General features: G+C 38.3%; 3 protein-coding genes across 3 annotated transcripts in view; all 3 read left to right on the forward strand.

Moving 5' to 3' along the window:
• The first annotated feature begins 3,880 nt into the window (after window positions 1-3,880).
• Window positions 3,881-26,055, forward strand: part of LOC134064263 (C-reactive protein-like) — a 28,006-nt gene continuing 5,831 nt past the window's right edge. The window contains exon 1 of the mRNA XM_062520126.1: window positions 3,881-3,934. The gene's annotated coding sequence lies outside the window, so the exon portion shown is untranslated. The remainder of the gene's footprint in view (window positions 3,935-26,055) is intronic.
• On the forward strand, window positions 4,126-9,669 carry LOC134064453 (mucosal pentraxin-like). The gene is made up of 4 exons (XM_062520377.1): window positions 4,126-4,193; window positions 4,569-4,671; window positions 5,616-5,659; window positions 9,206-9,669. Exons 1-4 carry the CDS (start codon window positions 4,136-4,138, stop codon window positions 9,637-9,639), a joined length of 639 nt encoding a protein of 212 aa, XP_062376361.1. The 5' UTR covers window positions 4,126-4,135; the 3' UTR covers window positions 9,640-9,669.
• Window positions 15,028-15,829, forward strand: LOC134064454 (C-reactive protein-like). The gene is made up of 2 exons (XM_062520378.1): window positions 15,028-15,128; window positions 15,310-15,829. The coding sequence occupies exons 1-2, from the start codon at window positions 15,028-15,030 to the stop codon at window positions 15,827-15,829; spliced, it is 621 nt and encodes a 206-aa protein (XP_062376362.1).

Raw genomic sequence — 26,055 nt, forward strand, 5'->3', positions numbered from 1 at the left:
CAATAGGGAACTTTATCAGGGTGCATAGTGTCCTGGATCCATGAAATAACTGCCATTTAAAACAATAATAATAATAAAATTTGCCGGCCTCTATGGGAATATTAACACATAGAGTAAACATAGGTGTTCCACTTATGATCCCTGTGTTTTAAGGGAAAAAATTATTTATTTACGATACATTATTCATTCACAAAGAAAATTGATGTCCTTAAAGGTAGGATATTTCCTCTTTTTTTTTATTTAAGGCATTAAGATCAATTTCCAAAAGATGGTTTTATATTCCTCTTTATAGTCAACTTTAGCATGTGTTCCAATCATAGACTGTATACAGTCTATGGTTCCAATACTATGGAGGGGACTGTATATGACATCCAAACACCCATGCCTGTATTTGTTAATACACACAAACACAGATACACAGGCTGACACAAAAAAAATATTCTTATTGATGTCACTGGTCAATAAAAAAGAAACACATCATTACAACCTATTTGGTGAAGTGTCACCTACTGAGTATCGTCATTACAGGGTAAAACGTCACACCCACGAGGAAGTGAGTAAGTGTTTCCAATGTATAGCACTTGCAAAAACAAATTGCACACAAATCGGATATGTGCATTGACATTGCACCACATGTGAGTGCATAGTTGGTTTCCTAAATGGCATGGGACACAGAGCCACACATGCTCGTGCCTGTCATGCCCGCTAGCAGCTATATTTATTATTATATTTGGGAATATCCTGCCGTGTTTTGCCTTTTTTCAGATGGTTCCCATGAGCGAAAAGTCATATGTTGTTTGCGTTTACAACTGTAGACATCTTCACTACAGATATGCTGAAATGGTACCGCCTGAATCTGACGAGGAAGCAGACTAACCTTTTTCTGTATCAGTCTCAGCTCAACAGGCTTTTCATGACCATCATTAAAAGGCTTCCATAACTTGTAACTGAGCATCTTAGCACTATGAGCACATGCTTCAAGATGGTTTATGTGCAAAATGAACAACTTGCGCATGTGTGTTATTTAAGGGATAATGGACGACACTGATAGATAGATAGATACACTGTAGATAGATACTTTATTGATCCCCAAGGGGAAATTCAAGGTCCCAGCAGCTTAAGACACCACACACAACATACAGTACAATGTAAACAATGTAAACAGGAAAATTAAAAAGCAAATCAACAATCAACATGACTAAAGGAGCAGTAGAATACTATAGATAAGGTATGCATGAATGTACTGAGGATTGGTACTGTGATCCAGTCTGAGGTGTGTGTCAAGTTGGTAGTGCAAATAAGTCCAACAGTGCAACAGTGCAAGATTAAATTCTAGTGACCAGTAATAAATATGTACGGTACAAAAAAATGTAAGCATAGTAATAATAATAACAGTACTAGTATAAATATATGGACAATTAAAATAAACTTAACATAGTAATAATATAAGAGTTAGACATGAGGGTAGACATGTAAGCCATGCCATGTAAGTGTATAAGAGGGTGGAGGTGCAGATATACTATGCATAGAAGTCCAACTCTCCTTTTCCTTTTCCCACTGCATTCGGTTAGCAGAAAATAATGCTTCCCACTTATAGCTACACTGTTGTCACTTGTGTTAATTTGCTGTTAGCCTATAATTTAAACTTTTTAATTGCAAAAACTGCCATGTTCATAGAACTTCTTTCCACCACATATCAAGTAATTTCTCAACTTTCAGGACAAATTGCCATTACTAGTTCTAAATGGGTAGTTTCTACGGTCAAAAGCCAGTCGTTAGTTTCATCTCTCGTATTGTCAAGTGGGCATATCCAAGGACTCTGCTAATATACAAGTGTGAAACGAACGGCCAAAAAACTGCAGCTTATTCATAGCTTGTTGTGATCAGTTGACGTTCTAAAGACCGCATCACAATAGGAAATTCAACCAAGTGATAATTGATTGATGGATGACATGAGTGTAATGTGAACAAACAAGTTTTGTATGAACAAGTATGTTACTTTCAGTAAACAATGCAGAACATCCTCAGTATCACTATTGTTAGACATTTCCTTAGTACATCTTAGTTCATCTACTACATCCACCCACACACCTATTGTGTCCTGTCTACAAGGAAGTGGGGAGAGTAATGACATTTCTCATGAAGTTCCCGTAACTAACACAACAAACGGGTATCAATGGAATGGATATATCCCCTTGACTCTGAGGTAGGGCTGTCAAGACCACCTTTGTCGAGTCCAAGACAAGTCCAAGACCAGGACCGGTCGAGACCAAGTCAAGACCGAGTCCAAAGAGGTTCAAGTCCAAGACAGACCGAGTCCAAAAGACTCGAGTCCGAGTCAAGACCGAGTGCAGGACAGAAAAAAACAAGTTGCACCATATTTGGCAAGACCGGTGGCCGAGACCGAGACAAGTCCAAGTCAGATACCAGCCGAGTCCGAGACAAGTCCGAGACCATTAAAAAACGGACTCGAGTCCGGACTCGAGTACTACAGCCCTGCTCTCAGGTGTAATGGTTGGACCTCTCATTCAACCACACTTTCACATCATTCACATCATCATCATTATCATTAGCATTATCACAGTTACCCACCAACAACCAAGCGCATTCACCATCAAAAACAAAAACACCAACAAAGCAACCTTTGGGAGCAAACAACATCACCAACAGAGCAGGCTTCGGGAGTATTTATTGAGCAGGAATTTTGCAGGAACAGTGGTTCGTTGATTTAGACCCACAGGCATTTCCAGAAGGCTCTTCTATAATGTTGATGTGTTAAACAAGATGCTGAGTGTTCCAATCTTCTTTACAGGGGAAAAAGACACTTAAATTGTTTACAAATAATATGTTGTTTAATTAAAGATTGTGTAAGAAAAAAATCTACATTGCTGTGTCCTGCTTGTTTCACAGATACATGTTTTCAGAATCCGCTGAAATTATGTCTAGGTATAGTTCTGGGGACTTAACAAGTAAGTCATATCTTGTGTCACGCAAATACTTTACTATTTGGGCAGCCATTAGGCATTTATAGACTTGAATTACCTTTTCAACCAGGTGTCACTCTGGGGGGTACATACAGTGCAGTAGTTTTTTGGCAGCTGAAGTGAACCTGAGTGCTTCTAGCCCTATATAAAACAACAGCCGGAGTTGGGGACCCAGGTTCGTCCTTCAGATGGCAAAACATATTGAAAATACTTATTTCAAATACAAAATAGTATTTTGTCATTTATGTTGGGTTCAAGAACAGAGAGCGTCTCTGATGGCCTTTGAGCTGCACTGCCAACAACCACAACGTGCTGCAGAGAGTCATGTGGACAGCCCAGAGTATCTGTGGATATGAGCAAGTACCATTAATGTACCAGTACCAATAATGTATTAATGTGCCATTGTCATTACACGACCATGTTAATTTTGAGAGCAATGATAGTCTATACAGTAAGAAGGTCCCCACTTGTCATGTTTCAGCGCCCCTCACTTTCACTGGGTTGAGCTGAGCACACCTAAAATGTCACAGGCATATATTAATTATCATTTCTATCTAACACCTCTACACATGCAGTGGCCGTCCCATTAATACCCCCTGTGTTAAAATACATATTCCCACTCTCCTATGGTACTGTAGGCTACATGTCATGTCACTTGGTTTCCCCAATTTGTTCAGACTATTCTCTGTGAAAAGGAAAAAGTCAAACAGAGCCTTTTGAAGTATTGATCAACACCAGGACTTTCTTCCTGCAAAGGCTGGATTTATTTTTATCCTTAATTGCACAATATTTCCAAATCCATTGTTCTTGAGTAAAACAGCCCAGACCTGTCCTCTAACCACTCCTCTTGATGGTGGGTTTATAAGGCAGTGCTGGCCCTGGAGTTGAGCAGAAGCTTCCCAGACAGAAGTGAGTCGCAGTGTCAACCCGTCTTCATTAGATCAGAGAGGGTAAGTGTGAACTATTTTTTTCATAATAAGCACATAGTTTCAAAGATATTTACAAATGGAAGCCATTGTGTAAGTTACAGTAAATGTACAAGTTATACATTTATATTAATTGCATATACTGTAACAAGTAACCAACTGTACCTTTGACTTTTTAGACATTTTCGTTGAATTTACCATTTATTTCCAGACTTCTTTTTAAGGATGCAGTTGCTTTTGATTGCAAGCGTCCTTTTCACAGCCTGCTGTGCTGCTCCTCAAGGTAAGGTAGAGTATAACAGAGAAAGAACACTTTACGGTAAGGTACATGAAACATCATGAATTCAACCATGAACTATCATGATCATGCATGCATTATGATCGTGCATAATAAATCATAATGATGTACCACCCATAATGCTTTAGTTGATGTGTTGTTCATGCATGAGATCACGAATGAGGCTATGAACTCATGTCAATTCCTGAAGATTCATGAGATTTAAAGGAATGAAGCAATGCATGAATCATGAATTAATTCATGCATGAATTCATGATATTTAATGATATCAAACCTGATACACTGTGACTTCATATTTCTGGCTGTACATTAAAACACCTGATCAGATAACTATTTTCCTATTCACTGTTATCCAAACAGATTTGTCAGGTAAAATGTTTACGTTTCCTGTGGAGTCCAATGTCGCTCGTGCCAGACTCCTGCCATCAGGAAATAACTTCACCTCTGTGACAGTCTGCCTCAGGTTGGTCTTGGTGATGCATGATTGACAGGATATGCAGTCTTATTGTCTCTCTTCATTTCATTTGCTCCATACCATGTAACCTAATATCTCATGAATCATCCGGAATTGACATGAGTTCATGTCATTCGTGACTTGCATGAATAACATCAACTGAAGCATTAGGCTGCCCCTCGTGATAGATTGGATCCAACAGTACACTACAAAATCTATCCATACCTACATGAAACAATGGCATTGTTCTATTTTCAAAAAACTCCTCAAGACACAGCTTCTCAGAGAGTATCTCCTCTCATAGCACTACAACTAAACTTGCTAATTAGCACTTACCACCTGACTTGAACTGACACTTGACTGTATTATATGGAAGTAGCATCCACTGCTGCACTTGTCCTTATCACACTCTACCTTAAAGAGAAACTATGCAGGATTGGCGATTTCATCTTAAGTTTCGGTTTCGTTTTTCATTTCCGCTCGTTTTATGCTTGCATATTTCTCTGCAGAGCTTCCCCGACAGCTTTAGCGTGTATATTTATACATATATAGGCTATATATAAATCTATAAATTGCAAGTGTGGTTGATCTTGTTCCTTACGCGTCTCAGCCTTCCAGATGTAAACAGGGAGCGATCGTCTCCTGAACAAACTGCAAGGTTGCAATAGCGGATAGGGACACTGGGGGCGGGAGGAAATATTACTGTTTTCGATAAAAACTGGTCAGTCAAGCAAAACAACGATTTCTAAGCGATTTTATGACTATGAAAAAGTTGCATAGGGTCTCTTTAATTGTTTGTTATAATGAAAAAGTATGTGCACATCCCAGGTCAAGGTGCAGAACAAGGAAAAGTCATAAAAAATGGAAAAAAGTTTGCACACTTGAAATCCTTCTTTTTAGTTTTATTTACTCTTAAGCACAGAAGGATGTTTCGACCGTGTGGTCTTCTTCAGATTCAAGAAGACCACAAGGTCGAAACGTCGTTCTGTGCTTAAGAGTAAATAAAACTAAAAAGAAGGATTTCAAGTGTGCAAACTTTTTTCCATTTTTTATCTCTTTAATTGTTTCTCTTGGGAGTCGCTTTGGGTTGAAAAGTGTCAGCCAAATGTACTGTAATGTAAAATGCAATGTATCAAGCTGCCCATCATGACATGTTACAGTAGATCCAATAGTACACCACAGAATCCATCCATACCTACATGAAACAACAGCACTATTCTTCTTTTACAGGTTCCTTACCGACCTTACTCGTAGTTACGCTCTTTTTTCAACGGCATCCACTGCCAATAGCAATGCAGTGTTTCCCACACATAGACAAATTTGTGGCGGTGCGCCACAGATTCAGCACCGGCCGCCACATATTGCGTCTCGTTATTCTTTTATTTATTTATTTATTTATTCTTATTTTGAAACGCTATTGAAAAACACGCAGCATTCGTAAAGCTTGATTTCCTCTCCCTGCGCTCCCTCTCTGTCACTCGCGCGTCTGTCTCTCATACACACAAACACGCACAGCCCCTATACCCTCCGTGCACACCGCGGCTGTCTGTCTCCATGAAAACCAACGAGATCATCCCTGGAAGCGTGGTCGGTGGTCGCACTGATGCACCTGACGCTGCTCGGGTAGAAGCATAAAGTTCTCCCGCAACTTTTGTAGTCTATGCGTGCAACTTAATTATCAAACAGTAGAAGTAAACTCATTCTCCTTGGCCCGCTCTCGTGCGCGCTCAATGGACAGCCGCCCTCCACATGCACATTTAATCCAAATAAAACATTCACAATCGTGGACGCATTGATATGGAAGCCCGTTTCCGCCACTTGGTGGAAAAAAACTGGCAGATACTAAGTCATAATTATGAGATGCAAAGTCGTAATTATGAGATAGAAAGTCATAATTATGAGATAAAAAGTCATATTTATGAGATAGAAAGTCATAATTATGAGATAAAAAGTCATAATTATGAGATAAAAAGTCGAAATTATGAGATAGAAAGTCATAATTATGAGATAAAAAGTCATAATTATGAGATAGGAAAGTCGAAATTATGAGATAAAAAGTCATAATTATGAGATAAAAAGTCATAATTATGAGATAGAAAGTCATAATTATGAGATAAAAAGTCATAATTATGAGATAGGAAAGTCGAAATTATGAGATAAAAAGTCATAATTATGAGATAAAAAGTCATAATTATGAGATAGAAAGTCATAATTATGAGATAAAAAGTCATAATTATGAGATAGGAAAGTCGAAATTATGAGATAAAAAGTCATAATTATGAGATAAAAAGTCATAATTTTGAGATAGAAAGTCATAATTATGAGATAAAAAGTCATAATTATGAGATAAAAAGTCGAAATTATGAGATACTTTCTCATAATTATGAGATGGTAAGTCATAATTATGAGATTATAATAAAGTCGTAATTAAGATTATAAAGTCAAAATTTTGACTTTATTGGTTGGTAGCCTGCCTTGACCTCGCATCACTTCCTTCCCGTTCAAAACTGTTGCCGGCAGTGTTGCGCACGTTCACACTCTTCAGTAGCCGGCCTACCTAAATCTAACAAGTTAGGATTATTAAAACAATATTTGAGATGGGAAAGTGGTGCTAAATTTCCATAAACTTTATTCAGTGAACGGGTAAAGCCGTCCGTTTGTAAGCAAAATCAAGAAATACGATCTTTTAGTGCTGTTTACCGTTACCTAGCAACCCCAACAACAAGTGAGTGAATAATTAGTATTCTCCACTTGCATCACAATGTGGTGTAGTGCAGCGGGTTAATAACCGGTTTACCATGCCTGAGATGTGTAGTTCGAATCCCAGTTGAGCTGCCGTTATTATGCATGTCAAAGTACGATCGATTACTTCTTTTTTCTTAGATGACGTTACCTCCCGGCAAATAAGAGTTTGTGCTTTTTGAACCTATAATAAATATATATATTTGACAGGTTCAAAAAGCACAAACTCTTATTTGCCGCGAGGTAACGTCATCTAAGAAAAAAGAAGTAATCGATCGTACTTTGACATGCAAAGTGACAGCAGTTCAAATGGGAATCGAACCACACATCTCAGGCATAGTTAATCGGTCATTAACCCGCTGCACTACGCCACATTGAGTTGCAAGTGGAGAATACTAATTATTCACTCACTTGTTGTTGGGGTTGCTAGGTAACGGTAAACAGAACTAAAAGATCGTATTTCTTGATTTTGCTTACAAACGGACGGCTTTACCCGTTCACTGAATAAAGTTTATGGAAATTTAGCACCACTTTCACTTTCCCATCTCAAATATTGTTTTAATAATCCTAACTTGTTAGATTTAGGTAGTCCGGCTACTGAAGAGTGTGAACGTGCACAACACTGCCGGCAACAGTTTTGAACGGGAAGGAAGTGATGCGAGGTCAAGGCAGGCTACCAACCAATAAAGTCAAAATTTTGACTTTATAATCTTAATTACGACTTTATTATAATCTCATAATTATGACTTACCATCTTATAATTATGAGAAAGTATCTCATAATTTCGACTTTTTATCTCATAATTATGACTTTTTATCTCATAATTATGACTTTTTATCTCATAATTATGACTTTCTATCTCATAATTTCGACTTTTTATCTCATAATTATGACTTTTTATCTCATAATTATGACTTTCTATCTCATAATTTCGACTTTTCATCTCATAATTATGACTTTTTATCTCATAATTTTGACTTTTTATCTCATAATTATGACTTTTTATCTCATAATTTCGACTTTCCTATCTCATAATTATGACTTTTTATCTCATAATTTCGACTTTTTATCTCATAATTATGACTTTGTATCTCATAATTATGACTTTCTATCTCATAATTATGACTTTGCATCTCATAATTATGACTTAGTATCTGCCAGTTTTTTTCCACCAAGTGGCGGAAACGGGCTTCCATACATTGACGCATAGAAGACGACTAGCTAAATTACTGTTATATTCGGTTAGCATCATTAGTAGGCTATGCTACAGACATTTGATTAAAACTCTTGCATTCGAGTTGACTGACCACCAATGTTTTTCAACTCCAAGACTTAAAAGGGCCTGTCCCAAGGAGAAAAAGTATTAGCTTACCTTGAAACTTAAACACATGTGGGGGAAATGAACAGTCCAACCAGTAGAGTATGATACTGTAAGCTTAGCCTGCTATGTTTACAATATTTTCAGGCTTCAACCAGACAGCTGAATTTAAGAAGTGGAGTTGTAATATGAATAGTAGGCTATAATCTGCATAAAGTTTGCTGTTAATATGTCATAGGCCTATATAATGTAAATAATTATATGTGTATATGTGTGTGTGTTTCAAATAAAGACAAGCTTCACATCTTGGTAAAAAAAAAAAAAAAAAAACATTATAAGGAGAGCGATAAAAAGGCGATGCAATGAACCCCCCCCCCCCCCCCCCCCCCCCCCCCCCCCCCCCCGTCAGACATGGGGCGACCACCACACATTGCCTTCTAATCTGTGGGAAACACTGCAATGACTTCTTAATCTTCAAAACAGCAAACAAAGGTCATTTTAATGTGTACACACGAGGCCAAACCTCTCAATTTAATGGCCTACCAGACGAGCCAAACACCTGGTACTCCATCTGCACCACCTGGGATTCCAACTCTGGATTGGCTCAGGTCTGGATCAACGGGAATCCAAGTACCAGGAAGATTGGATTCAAGGGGAATCTGGATGGAGAGCTAAACATAGTGCTGGGACAAGAGCAGGACTCAGTGGATGGAGGGTTTGATGCCAAGCAGTCATTTGTAGGGATGATCACTGATGTCCATATGTGGGACTATGTCCTTTCTGCTTGTGAGATCCGGCAGTTTGCTAACGACCTGAACTTCACCCCTGGTGATGTCATCAACTGGAGAGCCCTTGATTTCACCATCGTTGGGGATGTTGTCATTGAGGACAGTCAGACTAATGGCTGTTTTCATTAGTGATGATAGATAAATGGCATTATTGCACAAACTCAATATTGAATATTGTTCCAGAAAATGTTTTCTCCATTTAATTCGCACATTTTATGTATTGCAGTTTTTTACATAACTGTACCTTTTGAATTTCCCCTTGGGTTTGAATTTCCCCTTGGGGATCAATAAAGTATCTATCTATATCTATCTATCTATCTACTGTACCTGTACTGTACTGTAGTGTAACTGTACCTCTTTCAAAAATGTAACTAAATAAAACAGAAAATCTGTAGGCTAAAATAAAGGGAGGACTAATTATATGTGCACCTCATGACAACACATGCTTAGAATATGTACATAGTCATACCCAACAAAGTCTTAACAAATCCATCATTAAATGCAACGGTAATGTGCAAATCTGCAGTGCAGGCCTTCACCATCAAGATCGTTCAAGGAGTATAATGGTAAGGGAGGCCACCAAGCCACCCATGATAGCTGAAGAAGTTAAAAGCTGAGATGGGAGGATATGCACACAACAACTTCTTCACCAGTCAAAACTCTATGTTGCAAAGCTTTTTATTAAATCTCAACTAACGTTCACAAAAAAATTGTGGCAGACTCCAAGGTCAAATGGAAGGTTTGTTGGTCTGATGAAACCAAAACTGAGCTTTTTCCCAACAGACTAGATGCTATTTTTGGCAGACACAAAACACTTCATGTAACACATGTTTAACTCTGTTACATTCACACCACCAAATCTCTAATTTGAAGCATGATGGTGGTAGCATCTAGCCTGGCCCCGCCCACCTGTATCTTCTTTCAGGGTCTGGAAGACCATAGTTACCTCCACCAGAGAATGTCTAATAAGGGGAGAACGACCACTCGCTGAATACTTCCGCATGGTACTGCAACTAGAGGGCGATCGCGAGCAAGTGGAGAATGAATGGAGGTGAATGGAGTTTCTCCTAAAATCCACTTTTCTCTGGATATAATTTTTTTGTGTAGAAATCGGAATATTGCATGTGGAAGGGGGGTCAAGGAAAATACACACGGCTGAGTATTAGATTTTTCAAGTCCCTTAATTGCTCTAAAAAGCCTTTCAAATGTGTCAATGACGTCATTCATTAGCAGGGTGCTAGTGTGTTATGGGCAACAACGACCAAGCCTGTGAGAAACCAAAGGGCCATAAGTAATTGTTCATTCAACTTTCGACCTATAACCCATATTGAGCTTGCAGAAACTAAAATCCAATCTTCGATTTTTAATGACAATCAGGTGAAACAGACCAATTTAGCCGTCTAGCCCCATAGACCCCCATTGTTAGATCACTTGCTCGTGCAGGTACAATGCACAATGGAGTTAAAGCAATAGTTCGGAATTTTGGACATAGGACCTCATTTCCAACTTAGTCGGGGTGATATAGGTCGGTGAAGACCATTTTCAGTGAATTTCTGCCCTTCCTTGAGTTGCAGCGTTCATCTCCTGCTAACCTGGTGCCGAGATAACGCAAGTCAACGGTAACATCCAGCCTGCCACTGAAAACACTGCACAGAACACCCGAAACAAACAAATTATAACGTCAGACTATCGATGTACATGCCTGTGTTGATAGAACAATGTTAGAAATAAAACTAACCTTGCATCGCATTGCAATAGCCTACTTTGTTCCCTGTATGGCAGTGGCGGATTGATATTGAGAAACTAGTCCCTCAAAATGTAATAAATCATTGAGTTGCAAGGTTAGTTTTATTTCTAAAATTATTCTATCAACACGGACATGTATATCGATAGTCTGACGTTTTAATTGACTTGTCTCGGGTGTGCTGTCGAGTGAGTAAGACGGTCTTGGTAAGTTTTGGATGTTACCGTTGAAATGTGTTAGCTCAGAACCAGCGTTAGCAAAGGGGAACGCTGCAACTGAAGGAAGGGGTTAAACGCGATAAAAACAGTCTCCACCGACCTATATCACCTCGGTAAAGTTGGAAATGAGGTCCTATGTTCAAAATTCCGAACTATTCCTTTAATAGCAAGTGGACCGGCTCTCCATAAATGGGCTCTGCCTCCGCCAAGGAGGTTATGTATTCATCTGGGACCGTTTGTTTGTTTGTCTGTTTGTTTGTTTGTTTGTTTGTCTGTCTGTCTGTTTGCTAGCGAGATAACTCAAAAAGTGATGAATGGATTTTGATGACAATTTCAGGGAAACTGTCAGTCAGAAATGACCCAAGGAGGAAACGATTACATTTTGGGAGTGATCCGTATCATTTTGGGAGTGATCCGTATCACCGTCGGGATTCTGGAGGCGTTTATGTTTTACGCTTAGTGGTGTAATGGCATGGTATGGCCACATGGTGGTGATCTGAATAGTTTAGGTTCAAATGTATGAAGAACAATACAGGCGGAGGTCTGTGCTCTCTGAGTGCTTTAGTTACCTCCGCCATCGGGGACCGGCGTTTGTTTGTCTGTTTGTTTGTTTGTCTGTCTGTCTGTCTGTTTGTTAGCAAGACAACTCAAAAAGTAATGGATGGATTTCGATGAAAATTTCAGGGAAGAGGCGGAGGTCTGTGCTCTCTGAGTGCTTTTCTAGTTCATAACTGTTTCCCTCAGGCAAGAAAGATGTCAGGCCAATCAGTCACGAGAGGGGAAGACTAAACAGAAACTCACTGTGTAAACAGAAGCAACAACACATGCAAACTTAAAAAAAATGTAGCAGCTAAGGCTCCTTGCTGCTACCGCTTCTAACCTTGTCTGTTTAAAGGGTTTTATCGCCACAATTGACTTATACCGACTGATAGAAATGTCAGTTTATTGCCACTGATTGTAACTAATGAAAGAAGACCATATCCACATAAAATAGTGACAAAATAGAAACTTAATGCTTAGCAGTCACACTAAGACGGCAGCCCAGTTTGAAGGTGATAAGATACAACTCCAAGAAACCTCACCCTACCTCAACACACAACACAATCTTCACCTGCCAACCAGGAAGAGGAAAATTATTAACTGGTAAATTATGTGAGTCTGATAAACTTGGACAAATTTGGCTTGAACCTGTTAGGTTAAGTGCTCTAATATATTTTTTTACAATGGTCAATGTGTTTGGCTACATGAGTAAATTCCTGGAACTTCCTTCTTGTACACGTGCAACCTGTCTTCAGAATTAGGTTGGAATGATAAGGTTCAGTGGCATTGTGCTCATTGAAGTTAGGTACAGTAGGCACCTGCCAACCGAGATTTGTAATATTTGGATTTTTAACCCTCTGTAGTATGTATTATGATATCCTTGAGGGAAAAAATATTATAAAGTGTTGTTTCTTGCTATATCTTGTGATGTCATATTTTCCCATTGCGGCAATTGCATTTCTCAGTCATTTTCTTCCAGTAAATCATCAAGAAAAATATGTGCAAGCTTTATTGATAAGTAAAGATGTATCACAAACAATTTTTCATAATATTTTAGTGGAAATTACAAAATAAACTATGGCAACATTACCATAATGGACTCACATGTGGCCATACCAAATATATTAGGGAAGCAATTGCATTATATTTGTAAGTAAATTAGCCAAAATTTAAAGTACAGTGTGCTCATATTTGAGCTGTGTGAGGGTCCCCTATGTCAGGTTGACGTTGACCCCTGTATGAGGGCCCCCATTGAAAGGCTGGGATGGATGTACGAGGGGCACCTGTTTGTGTGAAGTGCGAGTGTGCTTCATGATGTTGTACAGAATGCCATCACTATTGTTGAGTACAGTGTACCCTGATACCATAGCAACTCCCATGGCTTTTTGTTGTTGCGGTCAAGCTGCAGACTTGCTACCTCACAGCCCCAAGTTTGAGGCCTGATTGCTCCCTGTATTTGCTACAGTGTAGGCCTTTGATCTCACATGAACGTGCAACACTAAGGGGAAGGGATAAGGGTAAGGGCTAAAATAATTGGGATTGAGCATTAATCTCTGTGTCTCTCTTTTGAGAAAATTTGCTTACTAAACTTTCAATAAGTCAGGTGTAGGTTTCAGAGGGAACGTGGATGTTGTTGTGTGTGTGTGCATTAGAGTGCATCAGTATGGATACATGGGTGTATGTGCAGCAAACTCATGGATGTGTGTGGGTGCTTGTGTGTGTACAGTATGTGCATACCTTGAGCATGTTTGGGGAGATTTATGGAGCTTTTATGTACCTGTAAAATATTGATTTTCATTCTGCCTGAGGGCAATAACTTAAAATACATACCTCCACAAACTCCTGGTACATATATCATTCAGTTTCCCCAACCTCAGATTATTCTACAGTATGTGAAAAGGAAAATGCCAAGCGGAGCCTTTTGAAGTATTGATCAACACCAGGACTTCCTGTAAAGGCAAACCTATGTTAATAGCAAGTGATAAGCTAGACAGTGATAAGTTAAATTACTGTAACGATCACCCTGTTTGCCTCAGCATACACAAACAATGTTGACCTGCCAGCAGGGGCATATAGCAGTGAAAGTAAACATTGCACTTGAACCAAATCATTTCAGAAGTGTAACAATCTTGTAAACAAAGGTTTTAAATGCAGTTGTTTACTCCAAAGATGCTGTTGTATTCCAAAGAAGTACACGTCCCATGTATTTGCGTGCCCGTGTTTTAGGGACATTGGCTTCAATAGCCTCTTAACCATGCAGACAGACCTGTAAAGTAAACCCCAAATTTGCCAAAGGTTAGTATGGATATTCTTAGACTAAGGAAGAGGGGAATTATTGTTCACACTCAATCACGTTCACTCTCAGCATAACCCAGGCAAGTCATCTGCTTGTTTTTAATCAGTTATATTATGTGAAAGTGTAATAAATTCACCGTATCTTGAGTGCATTAATCAGTTTTGACAACGGTCAAAGACACAAGTCCATTACAGTCAACAACTCAGACTCGTGCTCTGACCTTGATGGTGGGTTTATAAAGCAGTGCTGGCCCTGGAGTTGAGCAGAAGTTACCCAGACAGAAGTGAGTCAGTGTCAACCCGTCTTAACTAGGCCATAGAGAGGGTAAGTGTGATCTATTTTTTCATACTACAAAGACAATAGTTTGAATTTGAAATATATTTAAAAGTGGAAGCTATTTGTTTCTGCATGAGGTAAAATGTAGAACTCACAAGTAGATACTAATTGCATACAAAATACCGGACATTTGATTTAAGGACATCTTATTTATTTATTTTCAGATCTATTTTGAAGGATGCAGACGCTTTTTATTGCAAGCATTCTTTTCACAGCCTGTTGTGCTGTTCCTCGAGGTAAGGTGGAGTATTTTTGTCTATTTGACTATTATTCATTTCAACCCTGACATATACTATACCTTAATATGTTTTGCTATAAATGTATTCTTATAATAAAACACCTGATCAGATGACTATGTCCTTCTCACTGTTATCCAAACAGATATGACTGGTAAAATGTTCACGTTTCCTGTGGCATCCAACGTTGCTCGTGTCAGACTCCTGCCCTCAAGAAATAACTTTGCCTCTGTGACAGTCTGCCTTAGGTTAGTCTTATTGCTCTATATGCACAATCGACAGGGCATGAAGTCTATTTTTCTCTTTATTTCATGCTCTATACCATAAGGTCTCTAATCAAGCTGTCCCTCATGATAGATAGGATCCAACAGTACACTACAAAATCCATCCATACCAACACGAAGCAATGGCATTGTTTTTCTTTTACAGGTTCTTTACCGAGCTTACTCGAACCTACTCTCTTTTTTCAATGGCATCCACTTCCAGTGACAATGACTTCTTAATTTACAAAACAGCAAACAAACATTTTGATGCGTGGACATGTGGCAAAGTCTCTGCATTTCATGGCCTACCAGACGAGCCAAACACCTGGTACTCCATCTGCAGCACCTGGGATTCCAACTCTGGATTGGCTCAAGTCTGGATCAACGGGAATTCAAGTATCAGGAAGGTCGGATTCAAAGGGAGGTTGAGTGGAAATCCAAACATAGTGCTGGGACAAGAGCAGGACTCAGTGAATGGAGGGTTTGATGCATCCCAGTCATTTGTAGGGATGATCACTGATGTCCATATGTGGGACTATGTCCTTTCTGCTTGTGAGATCCAGCAGTTTGCTAACCACAAAAAAGTCAACCCTGGTAATGTCATCAACTGGCGAGCCCTTGATTTCACTACCGTTGGAGATGTTGTAATTGAGGACAATCAGGCAAATGGCTGTTTTCATCGATGATGATAAATTAATGGGCAAACGAAAATCAACATAACTTCACAAATTCAATGTTGTAGGTCCAGAAAATGTTTTCTGCATTTGAAATCATAGGCATATTTTATCAGTATTTTTTTTGAATATGTAACTGTACCTCTTTCAAAAATATATGAATAAAAAATTATATTATTATTACAGCCTGAGTTCCCTACAACTCTCCACTGGTCTTGTGTGTGCTTGCCAGTCTTGTTCCCTTGTTTCTGCTACCAGGCCTACATACTTTAACTTCTTCCTTTCAGAGGCTTACTCCATTGCTTCTTCAAAGTAGAAAATTCACTCACACTTTTCATAGCAAAAGACCATGTCTGGTCTCACTGTCAAAATAGTCTCAAAAATTCAATGTGGAACTTGTAGATGCCTTCCCTGATTTCAATTTTCTTTACCTTGATGTTCGAGGTCATTGAGTACGTTCTGTAAGAAAGAAAATTGTAAGACTTGACTTATCCTGCAAGTGGCTAAAACAGCTGGGGACAGCATTTAGACTGTGTTTGTGCCTCCAATTCAAAACGGCATTACGAGACAGGACTATGACTGATGTGAACTCTATGAACTATGTGTGTTTAACTCAGTACTTGGGAAGAACAGTAATCCAGCGTTTGGATTTGATAGGAAGCAACCTTGAACAACAGGACCCTATATCCTATGTTGTAATCGACCAAAGAGTTCTCCTTTCACATCAGAACAGACAGAAACACCCATGATAACTTAGTGAATGGTTTTGGGTTTCACAAGGTACTTCCATTTGCCCATCAGTTTCTACCCAATAGGAGCCAAGCATCAATGAGGAAACTGAGCTCTGTGCTGCATGTGCCCACTGCTACAGACAGAGGGCAGCATTGGCTTAAGGAGATTATGAATGTTCTGAAGACGGAAGAGTTCGATCCTGCCACCCTGGTGACAGTGTGCTATAACGCATTTCAAAGTCATAGACAGATATGACTGTCAGGAAAATTTGTTTCCTGAATATCAAGACTCTTGAGATTTCTGTCACTGACCCAAAACAGACATTTTTCCAACAACCTTTTTTTTTCTAATTGCGCATTAGATCATAAAAAAAACTTTGGGTCTGTGACATCCGAGCAACTGGATAGGACTGCCTTTGTCCGAGCCCTTTTCTCTGTAATCTTGCACAGGAAAACTTGCTCATCTTCACACAAGGAGGGCTTAACACAAGAGCTGACTCTTCAGCAATAACCTTCACTGCAACACAAACTTCAATGGACACGGCTGTTTTCATGTTGATTGTGATTACCCTAGTCCATTATTGGTTAATTACCAATTATTCATTATACTACACATTTTTGTGGTACCAACTATTTTTTTCCAGGGTGCCTACACTCCACTCACATCTGCATTCTCTTTTTGAACAATAATATTATGAGTATTATGATGGGAGTAAGCTGTTATAGTATTAAATGAACATATCAAATTTGGTAGGTGTGTGTATTTCTCCAAGTTGATCAACTTTTCTGTGTATAATGCATTAGCCACACCCCCAACAGGAAGTGGTATTTGGGATTTTGTGTACACTAACATATGATGAATTGGGATGCCTCAAAGAGGTGCTTCCTATGGGCGAAAACTCATGAAATTTGGTACACAGTAAATACACAGGGATAAAGTCTTGGCTCCGGGCGTGGTCCAGGAACTCCACAGTGCCCCCTGTCACTGCGACATGTGGTTGCTGGCATATAGTTTCAGCTACACACACCAAATTTGGTACGTGTACTGTATGTACCTACCCAAGAGAATCAACTTTTGTATATGGCATTAGCCACACTCACGGGAAGTTAAGTAATTGAGATTTTGTGTGTTTGACATGATCCATTTTTACACACTTTTCCTAGACGAAGTCTAGTCAAAGTTGGTATATACTGTATGATGCCCAGATGCTGTTGAGTCTGAATTGCAAAGCTTTTTTTTGATATGTTGCAATTAGAAGAAATGGTAAAACTATGAATTTGAATACCCTTCCACATAAACATATTAATGTGTCATGATTCACATGCATCGCTTGAAATGTTTTAAATTTCATAGGTCATTGAATTCCATGGTAGTGATGATATTCACATGCCCATAAAGCATATTTAGCATAGTGCCATCAACTGGCAACAGAAAGAATGCCTGTGCAAATTCACATGATCAATTTTTAACATACTCCTCTTAGTTGGTTTGTCAGATTCATGTGAAATTTGGCAAACTGATGCCAAGATGTTGCTGATGTTAGACATTACAATATGTTATGATTTTAATATCTCGCCACATAAACAGGAAATGTGTCATAAAGGCACGGTGCAGTGAATGAATGGTCTGAAACTTCTCGGCTTACAGTAATAGATGTTATGATTATGATGATATCCAGACATTCAGTGGGCCTGCCTATTATAGTGTCACCATCTGCCCAAGCAGGAAATGTGCCAAAGATGTTCAATGCTTTGACTGATCGATCTGAGATATCATGATGATGATATTCATTAACATGCCTGGTATAGCGCCACCAATTGGCAAGAGAAGGAAAGTGTTTTGTTTTTTTTCACTTCTGTTGGATATCATAATCTAATTCATCAGATTAATCAGATTACAGTAGATGTGAATCAGAAGTAGATGCCACTTGTGCTCGTGCCTGTCATGCCCGCTATAGCAGCTATATTTATTATTATATTTGGTAATATCCTGCCATGCTTTGCCTTTTTGTAGATGGTTCCCATGGGCGAAAAGTCCATATGTTGTTTGTGTTTACAACTAGCATATTCACTACAGATATGCTGAAAAGTTACCACCTGAATCTGACGAGGAAGCAGACTAAGCTTTTCCTGTGTCAGTCTCAGCTCAACAGGCTTTTCATGACCATCATTAAAAGGCTTCCATAACTTGTAACTGAGTATCATTCAGCACTATGAGCACATGCTTCAAGATGGCTTACGTGCAAAATGAACAACTTATGTAAGGGATAATGGACGACACTGCATTCAATTAGCAGAAAATAATGCTCTCCACTTATACAGTAGCTACATTGTTGTCACTTGTGTTAATTTGCTGTTAGAATTTAAACTTTTTAATTGCAAAAACTGTCTAGTGGGCATATCCAAGGACTCTGCTAATATAGGCTACAGGTGAAATGACAAAAAAAAACTGGAGCTACTTCATAGCTTGTTACAGTTGACGTGTGACCGCATAACAATAGGAAATTCAATCAAGCAGTGATAATGGTTGACGTGTGTAATGTGAACAAACAAGTTTTGTATGAACAAGTATGGTTATGGTTATGGTTATGGTTATGGTTATTTAGCAGACGCCTTTGTCCAAAGCGACATACACATAAATAACAATACAAATTAAATTAACAGTGAACAATTACAAAATAGGGAGAATAGTAATATTATCAGTAAAACAATAATTTTAAGCACTAACCTAATGAGAAATAAAACAGTGAAATGAGAATAGCAATCAAATAAGTCACTCAGTTAGTTATATATAATAATAATTAAAGCATGGTATGGCTAAATTTAAGGACAATAGCAAAATAAATGTCAAATTCTATCAATGGACAAATTATAACAAAACAATACTATTATACAAACCATAACACATCACAAACTCAAAGGACTAAGTGCATATTAAACAAATATGCCTTAAGACCCCTCTTAAAAGATCCAAAGCTGTTGCTGGAACGGAGAGCACTGGGCAACTCATTCCACCAACACGGAACCACTGAAGAATAGGATCTACAATTTGACCTAGCATGTATGGTTGGTCGACATAACAGACGCTCCTCAGAAGATCGCAATGGGCGGTTGGGAATGTACATCGTGATTAAAGAACTGAAGTAGCTGGGAGCAGATCCAGTCAGTGTCCTATAGGCCAGAGTGAGAGATTTCAATTTAATTCTGGCTACTATAGGGAGCCAGTGGAGAGTAACTAGGAGAGGGGTTACATGTGTCCTCTTTGGCTGATTGAAGACCAGTCGTGCTGCAGCATTCTGAATCAACTGTAGTGGTCTTAATACACAAGCAGGTAGGCCAGCTAACAGAGAATTACAGTAGTCCAGCTTGGAGATAACCATTGCCTGTACAAGAAGCTGAGTGGAATCTTGTGTCAGATAAGGTCTGATCTTCCTAATGTTGTACAGGGTATATCGACATGACTTTGCAATTGAGGCAACATGCTCAGAGAAAGTAAGTTGGTCATCAATTATGACACCCAAGTTACGTGCCGATCTAGTTGGAGTCAGTGAGGATGAATCAAGCTGGATATTGATCTGTTGGGGAATAGCTGTTTTTGCTGGAAACACCAAGAGCTCAGTTTTGGAAAGATTAAGCTGAAGGTGCTGATCCTTCATCCAGATTGAAATGTCCTTCAGGCATGCAGAGATCCGATGGGAAACACTAGGGTCCTCAGGTGGGAAGGATAGGAAAAGTGTCGTCCGCATAGCAATGATATTCAAATCCATGAGAGCGAATAATCCCACCTAAAGAAGTGGTGTAAATAGAGCCATGAAAGTAATGTTACTTTCATTACATAATTTCAGCAGATTCTGAAAACACGTATCTGTAAACAAGCAGGACAGAGCCATGAAAGATTTTTTTTTCTTTAATTAGGCCTAAACAAATAAAACATCATTTGCACACAATAGAATGAGTAAGTGTGATGTCACGTTTCCGTTCTAAACAAACCAAATTCACAACGTGAAATCCTATGCCAGATGATTGTTTTACAGAAAAAGCCACATTTTTTCAGTTGACATTAGCTAACTTTATGTAATCATAGACAGGGCAAAACCCAGAACGATCTGATTAAGGTCACTACCAAACTTTTCTCAATTGAGTCTATAGTAGCCTACTTTTTCGCGTAGAATCCATTTTTGCTTGAGACATTTTTATAGCACGCATAGTTAATGAGATGATTTACATATTTGAATACATTAGCGAATATAAATGCATAATAGCAAAATGTATTCATAATATGGCTGTAAGTAGATAACTTAATGGCTTTAAGTCCAGATAATATTGAAATTGTATGAAATATAACAAATGATCATACAAAAGCATGTTTTTAGATGGGATATTGCAGTTGAATTATGCAAATTAGGACAGTATTACCCTTTTTCAAGTTCACCTTTACAAGAGCATCATGTCAAAGCAATTATGGATGTTTTTACTTAATTAGTGTAAATATACACTCTGCACATAATTTTGAGAGCGCTAATTTGCACTGGGTAGCCTATCATTTTATTGACTAATTTGCATACAATAATGTCTGGGAAGAAATATTCTTCTTGTGTTCATGCTGTGTTGTAACTGCTCTTCCTCTCCAGTTGTCCACTGCATTCAGTAGGCTAATAGTAAATAGCATAGAAATAGTATACAGTAATAGTAAATATCCAAAAATTCAAACACACCCAATATCTTAAATGTCATTGTGGTTCATTGGCATGCATGTCTGCATTTATTTCTGTTAAGGTCTTGCATATAGCAGTAGGATTGGTTTCTGTTGTCGGTGCCTTTTGCTCTGCCTTTTGGTGAGATCAGGCTGAACTTGCACAAGCAAACTTGCTTATTAGTCAGTGTGATATGCATCCATTTTCACCAGATTTCATCCAGTCCTTCTAGTTGCAGAATTCGCTGGTGCCAGGCTAGCGCGAATCAACGGTATGTGCTAGCCTGCCACTAAAAACAGCCTTACCCACTCTCCACAGTACACCCAAGGCAAATAAAGTATAATGTCAGACTATCGATATAAATGTCTGTGTTGATAGAAAAATGTTAGTTTGTTTCATTTAATGTTTTGTGGTTTAGTAAATGTAACAAACTGTATTTTCCTTTCCCCCCTATATGGTTATGGTTATGGTGGTGGTGCTTAGCAGATACTTTTGTCCAAATTAGCGACATACAGTACAAACAAAACAACACAGTAATCAAATTTAGCAGTTGATCATACAGTACTATAGTGTTGACTAAAGAGAATAGCTACTTAACAATAAATAGTGTCAATATAAGCAATCCAATGAAAATACAACTAAATAGGATATAGTTCAACAATAAAGTCATTCAATCAATTACACATCTTGTTTAACACATCAACATTACAGAACACAGAAGAGCCTTCTGGAAAAGCTGTGGGCCCAAATCAACGAAACACTGATCCTGCTCAATAAATAGGCCTACTCCTGAAGCCTGCTCTGTTGGTGATGTTTGCTCCCAAAGGTTGCTCTGTTGGTGTTGCTGTTGGTGTTACTTTCAGTAAACATTGCAGAACATCCTCATTATCACTATTGTTAGACATTTCCTTACATCTTAGTTCATCTACTACATCCACCCACACACCTATTGTGTCCTGTCTACAAGGAAGTGGGGTGAGTAATGATGTTTCTCATTAAGTTCCCGTAACTAACACAGCTATGTGAACAAACAGGTATCAATGGAATGGATATATCCCCTGACTCTGAGGTGTAGCCTAAGGGTTGGACCTCTCATTCAACCACACTTTCACATCATCATCATTATCACATTATCACAGTTACCCACCAACAACCAAGCGTATTCACCGTCAAAAACAAAAACACCAAAAGAGCAACCTTTGGGAGCAAACATCACCAACAGAGCAGGCTTCGGGAGTAGCCTATTTATTGAGCAGGAACAGTGTTTCGTTGATTTAGGCCCTGCTTTTCCAGAAGGCTCTCCTGTAGGCCTACTCTATAATGTTGATGTGTTAAACAAGATATGCTGAGTGTTCCAATCTTCTTTACAGGGGAAAAAGACACTTAACATAATTGTGAGCAAATAATATTTGTTTAATTAAAGATTGTGTAAGAAAAAAAATCTTTCATTGCACTGTCCTGCTTGTTTACAGATACGTGTTTTCAGAATCTGCTGAAATTATGTCTAGGTAGGGGACTTAACAAGTAAGTCATATATTGTGCCACACAAATACCTATTTGGGACCTATGACCTATAGACAGGGAAAAATCCAGAACGATCTAATAAAGGTCACTACCAAACTTTTCTCAATTGATTCTATAGTACTTTTCCGCGTAGAATCCATTTCTGCTTGGGACATTTTTATATCACGCATAGTTAATGAGATAATTTGCATATTTGAATACATTAGGTCAATTCCATATCAGTTGGAACAGGTCCGACACCATGGTCCTCAGTTTTTCCTGATTTTTGGTCCAAATGTTCCTCCATGTCTCATTAGAAGAAAACCAAAATTTTAGCTGGGTATCTTGTTTAGTTTCTGAGATATGGCTCTTCAAATGTGGTTAGACGTGTCCTAAAAAAAAGGCTGAAAATTCCTGTATTTAATGAGCACCACTTTTTTTTAAACCCCTCTCCTCTCTTAAGGCTACCATATTATTTTCTAAAAATTTGAACACTGGGGCAGTACCCTGTGTTGTTGTCCAAAATCACAAAGGAATTACAGTCCTTCCCACCATTGGAGACTATTCATAGAAACAAACCCATATTTTTTTTTGAAAGCAATGAAAAAAAGCCTGTTTTTGTTCTCTTATGGTCATGAATGCCTAGCACTCACATTTTTAAAACTCTGCATATATATAGTCCATGAGTAAGAGAACATGTTGACAAAAAAAATTGAGATGGTTTTTTTTCTTATTTCGAGGCTATGAGCCTTCAAAGTTGGCCAAAATGGCGTTTTTCCTAAAAATGCCACTTTTATTGCCTTTTTCCAAGGACAAGATGAAATGCAAATCCAACATTTCTTTTTTTCTGCAATAGTGTGGCACTTTGTAGATCATGTGAATGTGGTAGATCCGACCTGTCCATTTTAATATCCCCACAGCACATGTCTGAAGCTAGAAAAAATGAAAAAATGTCTTAGCTGAAGGAGGTGTTGGTTTGATTTGTATGAACCTCTTAGAAGGACAATATGGGGTGTAAACCCATTTTATCTTTTTGAGGGATCAGAATGCCATCCTGTAAACAGGATAAAAATGTTATATCCCATTTTTACTCTTTAGTGATCCCTTAAAATATGTCCAAATTTGTCATAAATGGGGGAAAAAAAGGCGACTAAATTGAGGGGCTTAAATGGCCAAGTGGATCAAGTCACAAGGCTAAAAATGAAATATAAGACAGAAGAGATACTGAGGGAGAACACTGTTAAATGTATAATCCCTGCTATGATGGCCTTTGAACCCACTGTGTCCCTAACTGAGGTTCATTCTCATTAAACAAATTTCTTCTGCATGAAGCATATTGTCTCCTGGTTGCTGTTGGAGTTACCGTTGGATGCAGCATGCATTTTGATTTGTTCTAATGGCATCCCTGGACAGTTAACCTGAGATCCACTTAGATAAACATAACCCTATAGGACCAGTGAAAATCCTACACTTTTTGGTCATCCATATCCATCCATAAGTTAAATTAATAATATTTTTTTTATGTCACACAAAGTGGGTACTGATCAACTCCAAATGGTCTGAAACATACTCCTACACAATATCTCAAACCATGATTTTGGCCTCAACACTTACAGTTTTTGTTTTTTTTCCCCATTCATTTCAATGGGAAATAGTTTTTTGCGAACAACTATTGAACGGAAGGTCGTAGACTCAATCTGATTTGCTCTATCAGACATAATTCGCCCATGAGGATCAAGCAAGAAGTGAATGTTTATTTCTATGACCTTCCGTTCTCTAGCCTTTTTAAAGTTTATTTCCTGTTTTAAACCAACTTCCGGTTATCACAGGATATTAGGGACACAGTGGGTTCAAAGGCCATCGTAACAGGGTTAAACATTTCACAGTGTTCTCCCTCAGTTTCTCATCTGTCTTATATTACATTTTTAACCTTGTGTGACTTGATCCACTTGGCCATTTAAGCCCCTCAATTTAGTTGCCTTTTTCATTTTTGACAACTTTTGGACATATTTTAAGGGATCACTAAAGAGTAGAAATGGGATACGACATTTTTTATCCTATTTACAAGATGGCATTCTGATCCCTCAAACAGAAAAAATGGGTTTACACCCCATATTGTCCTTCTAAGAGGTTCATACAAATCAAACCAACACCTCCTTCAGCCAAGACTATTTTTCATTTTTTCTAACTTCAGACATGTGCTGTGGGGATATTAGAATGGACAGGTCAGATCTACCACATTCACATGGTCTACGAAGTGCCACACTATTGCAGAAAAAAAGAAATGTTGGATTTGCATTTCATCTTGTCCTTGGAAAAAGGCAATAAAAGTGGCATTTTTAGGAAAAAACGCCATTTTGGCCAACTTTGAAGGCTCATAGCCTCGAAATAAGAAAAAAAAACATCTCAATTTTTTATCAACATGTTCTCTTACTCATGGACTATAAATATGTAGAGTTTTAAAAATGTGAGTGCTAGGCATTCATGACCATAAGAGAACAAAAACAGGTTTTTTTCCATTGCTTTCAAAAAAAATATGGGTTTGTTTTGATGGATAAGTCTCCAATGGTGGGAAGGACTGTAATTCCTTTGTGATTTTGGACAACAACACAGGGTACTGCCCCAGTGTTCAAATTTTTAGAAAATAATATGGTAGCCTTAAGAGAGGAGAGGGGTTTAAAAAAAAGTGGTGCTCATTAAATACAGGAATTTTCAGCCTTTTTTTAGGACACGTCTAACCACATTTGAAGAGCCATATCTCAGAAACTAAACAAGATACCCAGCTAAAATTTTGGTTTTCTTCCAATGAGACATGGAGGAACATTTGGACCAAAAATCAGGAAAAACTGAGGACCATGGTGTCGGACCTGTTCCAACTGATATGGAATTGCCCTAATGTATTCAAATATGCAAATTATCTCATTAACTATGCGTGATATAAAAATGTCCCAAGCAGAAATGGATTCTACGCGGAAAAGTACTATAGAATCAATTGAGAAAAGTTTGGTAGTGACCTTTATTAGATCGTTCTGGATTTTTCCCTGTCTACTAGACCTATGTTTAAAACATTAGCCGGAGTTGGGGACCCAGCTTTGCCCTTCAGATGGCACAACACATATTAAAAATACTTATTTCAAATACAAAATAGTATTTTGTCATTTATGTTTAATTGGGTTCAAGAAAATGGCTTGTATTTTACATAAAAAATATTATAGGTGTGTAAACATACTGCCAAATATGTTTGGTAAAACCAATACTTTTGGAGATGTGATTGGCCAGATCTGTTGTGATCAGAATAGATTCAAGTCAC

This window comes from Sardina pilchardus, chromosome 18, assembly GCF_963854185.1.
Source record: "Sardina pilchardus chromosome 18, fSarPil1.1, whole genome shotgun sequence".
In the NCBI taxonomy this organism is placed as follows: domain Eukaryota; kingdom Metazoa; phylum Chordata; class Actinopteri; order Clupeiformes; family Clupeidae; genus Sardina; species Sardina pilchardus.

Bases quoted from the DNA above. Each gene is read 5' to 3' on its own strand.
- LOC134064453 (XM_062520377.1), top strand. From the start codon at position 4,136: ATGCAGTTGCTTTTGATTGCAAGCGTCCTTTTCACAGCCTGCTGTGCT. The intron at 4,194-4,568 runs GTAAGGTAGAGT...TTATCCAAACAG, and splicing joins CTGCTGTGCTGCTCCTCAAG to ATTTGTCAGGTAAAATGTTT. The intron at 4,672-5,615 runs GTTGGTCTTGGT...GGTCTTCTTCAG, and splicing joins TCTGTGACAGTCTGCCTCAG to ATTCAAGAAGACCACAAGGT.
- LOC134064454 (XM_062520378.1), top strand. From the start codon at position 15,028: ATGACTGGTAAAATGTTCACGTTTCCTGTGGCATCCAACGTTGCTCGT. The intron at 15,129-15,309 runs GTTAGTCTTATT...TTTCTTTTACAG, and splicing joins TCTGTGACAGTCTGCCTTAG to GTTCTTTACCGAGCTTACTC.